Source organism: Cyprinodon variegatus, unplaced genomic scaffold, assembly GCF_000732505.1.
Source record: "Cyprinodon variegatus isolate N-32 unplaced genomic scaffold, C_variegatus-1.0 Scaffold417, whole genome shotgun sequence".
NCBI classification, from domain to species: domain Eukaryota; kingdom Metazoa; phylum Chordata; class Actinopteri; order Cyprinodontiformes; family Cyprinodontidae; genus Cyprinodon; species Cyprinodon variegatus.
Genome location: NW_015150870.1, coordinates 425878 through 435601, shown reverse-complemented (window position 1 = coordinate 435601; position 9724 = coordinate 425878). Strand labels below are relative to the sequence as shown.

General features: G+C 40.1%; 1 protein-coding gene across 1 annotated transcript in view; it reads left to right on the top strand.

Moving 5' to 3' along the window:
* ginm1 (glycoprotein integral membrane 1) overlaps positions 1-5746 on the top strand; it is a 7339-nt gene extending 1593 nt beyond the window's left edge. The window contains exons 4-8 of the mRNA XM_015388252.1: positions 658-812; positions 899-1058; positions 1140-1375; positions 4470-4633; positions 4717-5746. Of these exons, the coding sequence (XP_015243738.1) occupies positions 658-812; positions 899-1058; positions 1140-1375; positions 4470-4633; positions 4717-4822 (821 nt within the window). The 3' untranslated portion in view covers positions 4823-5746. The remainder of the gene's footprint in view (positions 1-657; positions 813-898; positions 1059-1139; positions 1376-4469; positions 4634-4716) is intronic.
* Positions 5747-9724: the final 3978 nt, after the last annotated feature.

Sequence of the window (9724 nt, the reverse complement as noted above, 5' to 3'; positions counted from 1 at the left end):
AAGCCAACCACCAGTAGTAAACAAGAAGAAGAAGCGAAGTAGCAGAAAAAAATCAGTTGTTGTGGAGAATTGTGTGGGTATGGTGAGTGGGAAAGAACAGGAGTTGGAAGACGTGCCAGCAGCACTTTATAGGTCTGCTGTATGGGACCACTTTGCATTTAGAGTGACCTACGATGACGGCGGAAAGAAGGTTGAGGATAAAAGTGCAACAGTGTGCAAGCATTGTGCAACATGTGTTGTACTATACAAGACATAATAGATTTTCCTAACAACCAAAATATACCGAACCGAAAACCTTGACCACGAAACCGTGAACCGAACCGAACCGTGGATTTTGTGAACCGTTCCAGCTATATCTCGTTTTTTGTTTTTAAAAAAAATCCAAGAGCAGAGCCTCGGCTGACTATCCGCAAACATTGCAGGTTGTTAAAAAAAAAGCCACGATTAGGTAACAGAAAGTTATTGACTCGTTTCAGCATGGTAGGAAATCTATGACTGCAGTACAAGCTCTAGAAAATGTGAATAAAACAGTATCCTTTCAAACAAATACCAGATTTTTCTTCTTTTTTTTAATGTGCATTTACTAAAAGTTGAAATAAAAACACAGCTTGAACTTTGGATGATTAGCAGTGTAACTGACTCCTTGGTGTTTTCCAGTGGACAGCAGTAATGGAAGCAGTGAGTTTGACTCGGGGGACTTGCTGTCAGCCGTCACCCGGGTGATGGTGAGCCAGAACCGGCTGTACAGCGACTCCGATGAGGTGGTGGCTCTGCAGGTCTTCAGCCAAGTCATCGAGCTGGAAGGCAAAGAGGTGAACTCTTTTTTTTCCTTCTCCCTTTCGGCCCATTTATTCATGTGTTATTACTGCAGTCTTCACCTTCTCTTTGTGCCGCTCAGGTCCACCAACCAGACATGTGTGAGGTGAAGATACTGATGAGCCCAGACTTCCAGAAGCTGGCTCAGTTTACCAACATCTACCCCATCGGACACAGTGAGCTCTTTCAGATTCCCAGGGAAAATGACGTGGTGGTGACAGATCCCCCAAACTCTAGAAGAGGTTTGTTCCAGAACCTCCACTCGCTTCTCTTTTATTATTCTTCCCTGCAGTTTGTCATTTTACCTCTAATTTTGTGACCAGATGAAGAGCAGCTGATGTCTCAGACCACCAGCCAATACCCGCACACAGAGAAGCAGTCAGAGACCACGCAGGAGGAGATCGCCGCTCCAGGGAAGCTTCCAGAAACCCCTCTAAGGATGGACCCCTACCTGCTGTATGACGAGATCTACACTGACATCCCCGATGACACAGAACCAATCCCATCGCAGCAGGGGGAGAGGGTCAGCCCGCCCAAGGAAGCTACATCATCCTACTCGGTAGGTGGGACCTGAACTCCTGGATGCGTTTGGCTTTTTGATTGGCTGTCGGAGCTGTGTGGATGAAAGTGATTTTATCACGCTGCTGGTAGGATCCATTCATCTAGAAGGAGCTAGGGAAAAGGAGACCAACACTAGAGGGCAACAGAGGGCACCCCAGAAAAAACTAAGAACTTAAATATATCCAGAAAAAAACACAAAATAGGAATAAAACCAATAAAACTAGAAAACAAAGAAAAACATGGATCATAGTGAAACTGAAAACTCAAAAGAAAACAGAACCAAAATTGTGACACGTGTGTCAGATGTTTTTTTCTGGGTGAGTAGAAAGACAGATTTTATGTAACTGTCAGTTGGTTAGAGTTTGGATAGATTCTAAGAATAGATTGGTTGGTAAAAAAAACAATCTAGTTGGTTAAAACTATTTTGATTAGAATAAACAATGTAATAATCTGAATTTGAACAGGCCACAGGTTTCAGTTGTGTCATTAGGTATTTTACTGTTGCTTTCTGAGAATGAGACAGTATAGATGTGGCGTCTTCTGTGAGATGTTGCCCTTCAATCCAAAGGTTGTGAGTTGGAGCCTTGGTGTAAAAGCTTTAAAGGTTGCTCTACTACTTAACCAGTATTTTGGCCAAAGTGACCAATTTTTATTGGGTTGCTTTTTACCAACATAGATTGGGTAAAAACGCTGCCAAATTAGATTGGTTGGTTTAACTAAAAGATTGGTTGAACACATAACTTCCAACCCAATAAAACCCAAAGCTGTGATAGTTTTTTTTTATTTTTGAATAAAAATTAGTAATACCTCTCATTTTGCTCATCATTGCCCCATTTTCACAAACACTTTCACTGTGTGCTCGAGTTTATTTCACTAAAATGGCAGAAAAACAAGACATTTCTAAGACATTTTCCTCACAAAAAACCTTGCAAAGGATTTTATAAGGTTTGGCTCACACCAATCATTAACAATTTCAAAGGAACCTAAATGGAGGAAAAAAAAAAATATAAAAAAAAAATCAGATATTACGAACTGTAGTTCTGCACTCCACCAGTAGGTGGTGACATGTTCACATGAAGCTTCAAGAACTGTGGGGATCGTTGAAGCTATTTGGCCAAACGGTTAAATGCCTCATGAGGCTTCATCTCACCATCACTATGGATTAATGAATTAATCTAAAGTTAATTGATCTTACTGATCAACAAACCATTAATTAATCTCTTTATGATCTTTCCATAAAATAAAAGGCAAAATATTTGTATCCCAGTATACTGAGTCGAAATAAAATCCTTTTTAACAATTCATTGTACCAGCTGTATTAAATATTATAATGTATAATAATGTTATTTTTAAATCTTTTTATTTGACAAGGAATCTGCAGTACAAATGTTCTACACAAACCAGATTTAACTACAAGCTCACTTTCATGCTTTGTAGGCAAGAAACAGCAGAAGAAAATATACCACCATTTTCTTTATTTACAGTTAACATGTAAACATGCTCCACGCTTTCTCACACTTTGTTCAACTTATTTATAAAATATAACAAAACAGGAACATATAAGGCCACTGAATTAAATATGAATAAAATATTTGAAATTCAATGATCAATAATTAAAGTATCAATTAATGGATGAAACAAATGTTAATCTGATGACTCATTACTCAACAATCATAGGTTGATCTTTTTTTCTCACATCCTCAGTTTTGGTTTATCTGCACGGTGCAGAAAGCTAACCCTACACTTCACCTTAAACACAGTGTTTCAACCAAAGCCGTGCTGTTGGCAGCATTATGCTGTGGGATGTTTGCAGTTGAGCCTAGGAGGACAATGATTGGAGCTACATGCTGGGAGAAAACCTGCTAGAAAGAGAAGCTGTATAAGACTTTAAATCAGAGGTCACAGATTAGCGGTCCGGATCCAGAACCCCCTGCTGGCTAATCTGGACCCAACCTGATTTAAAACATTTATAAATTACTGCGTGTTATCCGACGGCAGTGTAATTTCACTTGCGCTGCTTCTCCTGTTAATACGGTAAAGCCTTCCAGAGCGTCCGGCTCCAGGCTACACGTGATCCAAATGATCCAATGAGCTGCTGTCAGTCTGGGTTGCTGCTGCTGCTACTTTTAGACACAGCAGGCAAACCTGTGGCAAGCCGGGCGATGGGAAAGAAGGAGAAGATGATGAGAAAAAGAGAGCAGAGAAAGTGTGGACTGCTGGAAGAACTGTGGTGAACTGGTGAAAGAAAAGTGAAATGGTGCTCAAAGATGACCCTGAGCATTTAGAGGATGTTTGGCTCAACCTGCTGCTGTGAAGCAGGATTCTCCACCATGAACAGAATCAACAATAAATATGGATCCAGGCTCAAAATGAGCTCCTTGATATGTGCTTTAGAATGACTTAGTCTCCATTCAGACCAGGTTTAAAGCCTTGCAGGGCAGCATAAAGCCCACTGCCAACATTAAGACAGAAAACGATCAGTTCAGGTGTTTTATGAAATATGTGAATCAGGAAGTTGTCTATATACCAAAATGAACGATTGTTGTTCTCTACTTCAAAAAACACTTTAGATTTTCCTTATATTTAAAAATTCAATGTATAACATGGATCCTTAAACACCTCATTTTATTTCAGTTTAAAGTAACAGATTACAATAAATAAGCTTTACTGGTTGATGATTTTCTTTATTCGGACCTCTGCTGGCTTTTAATTGGTTTCCTCTGATATAAAACCTGAAACCTACTGCCAGAGCTATGATGGAGCGCTTCAGGTCATGTTCATGGGTTCAAACGGCTCAGTTCAATAAGTGACAGCAATCTCAAGAATGGCTGTGACTCCATCCTGGAGAGAAATATCAGCTGTGCTGCTGCCATCAACACCTTTGTTTAGATGTGGCCTGTTTTTCAGTGTAGTCCTGTTCATGTGCTGTGAATTGGCGCTATAGAAATAAACTGAATTTTTTCAGATTTTTTTTTTTCAGTAATAGAAAACGTTGTGATGATTAATTTTATGGCCTGACTTTATCTCCATAGAGTGTCTAAGGGTTGATCCAGTGGTTCCGTCCTGCTCTAATCTGTCCATCCTCTCCTCAGGCCATGTGTCAGTGGGTGGAGCAAGCGAGGGAGCGTCTGCGGAGCTTCTGCTACGAGTCGCTGCCGCTCTTCTTCCTCATCATGTGGGTGGTTGTGATCGGTGTTGTCGGCTCGGCGTTCATCGTCAAGATCTTGGACCTGTTCTTCCCAGCCTGTGAACACAAGTCAGTGTTCCTGTGGGGGGGGGTTATAGAGAACATCTGGGTTATGTTGTGATCTAACGGCTCTCCTTGGTTCTGCTCCACAGGAACATTTTCCAAATCAACCCCATCACTCTAATGCCAGAGGAGGAGAAGCTCAACCTGTTGGAGAGCGCAGAGCTGGAGCCGCCTGAAGAAGAGAGGAAGCCTTGATGGGGAGCGGGTTCGGACCGGCTTCTTTTGGTTCTGATACCCAGTTTTTAGTCCAGCCCTGGTTCTGTTCCCTGCTTCCAGTCAGACCTGTGACCCCATCCTACTGTTTCACTTCAGTTCATTCACGTCTGATGGAGGTGATGGTCCACAGTTTGGGGAATAATGATGCTGATTCTGTTTATTATTAAGGACAAAAAAAAACATTTAAGGTTAAGTTTGAATAGAATTAGCTTCAAACTTTTATTTCTCAGCTGTTTCTGTGCTCTGAAGGAGGCTTTGTGCTTTTTGTTTTCATGCTAAATACTGGAAATTCAGAAATCCTGTTCTAACAAACGGCAGGAATAAACTGGGCCTTTAAACACAAAAGAAGTTAATTCAAGATGGCTTCCCTCTCCCAATGTTTGTCAAACCGCTAGAGTGAAGAAAATGTTTTCATCTTTAAACATGGGAAATGGTTCCTTTAAGCAGGTCAGATCAGAATAATTTAAAGCACAAATAAAGAAAATGACCTTTTTGTTTCCCAGTCAGCTGATAAGCCTCGACCCAGAGCAGAGGGGAGAGCGCCCCCTACCCCCCATACCTGGCTCAGCTGTCGCCCTTTAACCAGATATCTCTGCTGGCCCTTGGAGACAAACCTATGCACATCATTCCCTCCGCATGTTTGGTGTCACTGTTGAATGTCGCTCCTGAAGAAGCACCTTCCTGTGAAGCCTGCTGCACCTGGTGAGGGGCTCCTGTCGATTGTTCTTCACCGTGCCTCGTTTAGAGGGTCACCTTCATGGCACTAACGTACCAGTTTATGTTGAATGTAAATTAATTTTCTCTTAGAGAACTCCTGCTCTGACTGAACAGATGGAACCACAAAGTTTTGTATTTGCCTGTAAAAGCTGGACGGACGTTGCTAATCTCATGTTCCGTAATCTAGAGTGCCTCAGATGATCCGTTTCCTCTCTGTGTGACCAGGACGCCATCTTTAACGTTCAGTTTTAGTCTGACGGTAAACCTTCAGCATGCTTTTGTCCCTTCCTGTCCCATTTAATGAACAGTTTTTACTCCTCGGATCAAACGTTCTGGACTCAAACGGCATGATGTACGACTTTATAAAGAGCTGCATGTGTGGCGGCGTACGGTTTCTGCATGGCAGCCCCCAGCTTCCACAGCAGGCTAGAAATCAGCTCCTAGAGCAGGCAGTGTGGACGCATGACTTTTAGAGATGTTGCTGAAAACTGAAACGGCTTTGTTCAATCAGTGCATATCCATGTGTTACATGTTTGGAGTTGGAACTTAATAAATGCTTTGCTTACAAACACCATGTTCACGTCTGATGATTGTGGGCTGCAGGAGGAGACGCTGCAACGTCTGAGCTCATCCAATCAGCAGCTGCTGGGGAGTAAAAGGTCCTTCCTGACATCAGACCTCAAAAGTATCAGATAATCCTGGTTTGGATGCAGATCCATTATGAAACATTAGGGTTCATATTTTTAATGAAATAAGACTTCATATAAAAAAAACAATGAAAAAAAATCAGAGAAGCCCCATGTAGGTTTTGATTCAAACTTTAATTTGAGATTAATTAATTTATCTTTCAGGTCAATATTCATATAAGCAGGCTGCAGTCGATCAGTTCATTGGTGAACAGTGTTTCACTGGTTGAAAGCTATGAGGAGGTTAAAAATTTAATTAAAGAAAAGAGTAATATTAAAACCATCAATGAAACCAGGGAAAGGGGATGATAGGCCACTGCTGAGAGGTTAGATGTTGCATTTGTCAACTTTTTTAATAACATTTTCAGAGATATCCAAATTAAGTATTTAAACGTTTATAGGGCAAGTTACCATTTTAGATCACTTGCAAACCCCTTACAAATGGAGTCCTCAACACCCGTCCCTCAGTGAGCTCTAGAAGCACAAGATCTATATTCAGCAAAGATGCTGCTACATGGCTGTACATCTTGTTTTGGCATCTGACCAATTAGATTATCCCTAGAATGATAAAATATTTACTGGAAATTAAGTTGGGGAAAAAAAGGTAAAAAGCTAATTGAAGAGTTAATAATCCTATTTAACAATTATATTTAGGTTTATAAACTAAAAAATGTCAGTATCAGCATTAATGCCTCTAAGGTTATGGTGCACCAAAGAAATGTGTTTCTTTCACTCAAAGTGTTTTTCTTGAATTTCTCATGAAGCACTTTTATTATTTTTCTTAATATATCCGGGCAGGTTGGTGTTTCTAATTGCATTGACATTAATTTTTGCCATCAAAATATCCAGATTTTTAGAATGTTCCAATAAGGTCTTGTCCTGGATTCCAATAACACTATTGGCTTGAAAATATTTAACTGAGTGCCCAATAAAGGGTTAACTGTTATTTGAAGATAATTTATATTAGAATATTGTGTATTAGTTTAGTCAGTCTGCAGATCTCAGGCACTGTTTGTCAGGTTTTAATCTGGAAGGATTTTCAGATAAAAAAAAAAGAAATTATTGTAATCCATGAAATGAAGACTTCTTCCATAAACTTGATTGTTTCAGCAACACCAGCAGTCAGATGCACACCTTGTAACAGTTAAAAATAAAGTGCAAAAAGCTCATCCATAATGGTAGCTCTGACTGAACCATTCAGAATTTCTCCACTTTCCTTGATGGGCCCTCGGCTGGTCCCCTGCAATTCCTTTTTTAAACTTATAATCTGTCATGATTTATGGACATTAAGATGTAAAGAGAAGCGTCCTCTCCTGGTCAGACCCTGTAATTCAGTGAAAGGGTGGAGTCAGAGCAAAGAAACTGCACGCCCAGGAGAAGGCCAGTGGCTGGAAGCTGGAGGGGATTCTGAGACTCTTGCAAGAGAATATTCAAACTTATTTAACGTCCTCAGACTGAGAGATGGAGCTCTGACTGGACAAAGCTCAGTTCATACATTTAAACAGCAATTCCCAATACACACACTCTGCCTGGAACTATCCACCCCTACATAAAGAACTTTCTTACAAAAACATTTGGTTAATCCAAAGAAGAAAAAAAACACTCAATTCATGGACATCAATTTTAGCCAGATAAACACTCAGGACAGGTCTTCTGTTCACGGCTTGAAGGAGGCTGTGTGATCTCATTCTTATCTCATGACCCTCCCTTCACCCTTGTCTAGAGTAGGGAGGCTGCTGCTTTCTGTCACCCCCACCCTCAACTCCATAACATTACCTACGTGTTTACAAAACAACAATAAAAGGTGTCTAATATTAAAAAACAGGCAAACCTGAGTCTAGTTATGCTTTGGTTCTACTGACTTTTAAATTTTTCAATTTCAAAAACTCTGATCAGTTGTGTCCCTTCAGTGCTTTAAGCATATTTTAGACACCGTTGATCTAATCCTCTCTGCTTTTTATACATCCATGTTCAGATGCATCTCAACAAATAAAAAAATATATATACATTTATTAGATGGATATAAATAAACCCTATATTTCTGTTAAAGCTGTTAACTGGACACAACAGAAACACCTGAAAAAGAATAAATTAAAATGTGGCGCTTTAAACCCTGGGTGGGTGGATGGTGGACAGCAGCCTTACTGTGGCGGAACGAAGCTGCAAACTTGGATGTATCTAGGGCAGCCGTATCCAGGATTAATGATGGAATGTTTAGTGGAAGGAAAAAAACGCCGGCAGATAAATGCTCCCCAGTAACAAGGAATACTGCAGCCTGGAAAGGGCTGCTTAATGAGAGAGACTGAGCAGAGGAATCAGAAGCTGGAGTCCCGCTGCGCTTCTGTCTGGAGAATATTTCCTCATGAAGGCAGAGGATGAACTTTAACTGTGATCAGACTCTTCAGCTGAAAGCTCCCTGGTTCTGGACGGATAGAGAGTGAGGGAGCCTCTTTATCTGCTGCTGATGTTTTACCAAACCCAGAACAGTTTTATCTTTTCTAAGCAGCTCCATGATCCTGGTTTGATCATCTTGAAGGCCTTGAACACTTGGATCATGCTCTTAAAATAAGTGTTTTCCCTCCTATGTTGAGCAGATCAATGTGATCTGCTGATGAAATTAAGGACTTTTACCTTAAAATAACTGGATATTATGCTCTTTACCATAAAGCTTATTTTATATATAAACAATCAGTCTTACCTGCTCAAATCCCAGAGCAATATATTTATTCCAAGGAAACAGACTTTATTTTTTAATGTGTATAAAATGCTTTGGTCTGATTTAGCTTTCTGAGATGATTCATAATAAATATAAAAATGGGAAAAATCACCCTGAGAGGAATAAATTTAAAGCAGACTTTATTTTCCACATTAGAATGATCTGAAAGTGAAACACTTAGATCCAGGTTTCTTGTCCTTCCGTTGGAAAAACAGTCTTTTTAACATTTGCCAAAATATATAAAGTTCATCTCTACAGAAGTTTTATGTTACAACCTAAAAAAATAATCCAACTGTGGCTCTTTAGAAAGGACTAAATTCCTGCTGTAGAAATTTATAGAGAACTACACCGTTTTGTTTCAAAGCATCCTGTTAAAGGAAAAGTCCGCTCATATTCAGAATCAAACTTCTGAAAGTGCTTTAAATATGAAATTATTACATCCTGTTCAATAAATGATAAGTGTTTTTAATTAAGTGTAATTGTCATTTGAATGCCCTTTGCTCCAGTAAAGTCAAAGAACACTACTGCCACCTACTGGTTAGTGACGTCACGGTGCGGTATCGGCTGTTGATCAAGTCCCAGTGCTGTATCTGGTGTTTATCACAACGCGCTATTATCCAAGAAGTTTGATGGTAAATCCTCCCTCTTCAAGTTGGCGATCCAACGATGAACCCGTCTGTGGAGGATCAGGAATCAGAAAAGGTGAAATAACAAATTTTTTTCCCTTTTACCCGATGTATTCCAGCATCCAGCTGCCATGCA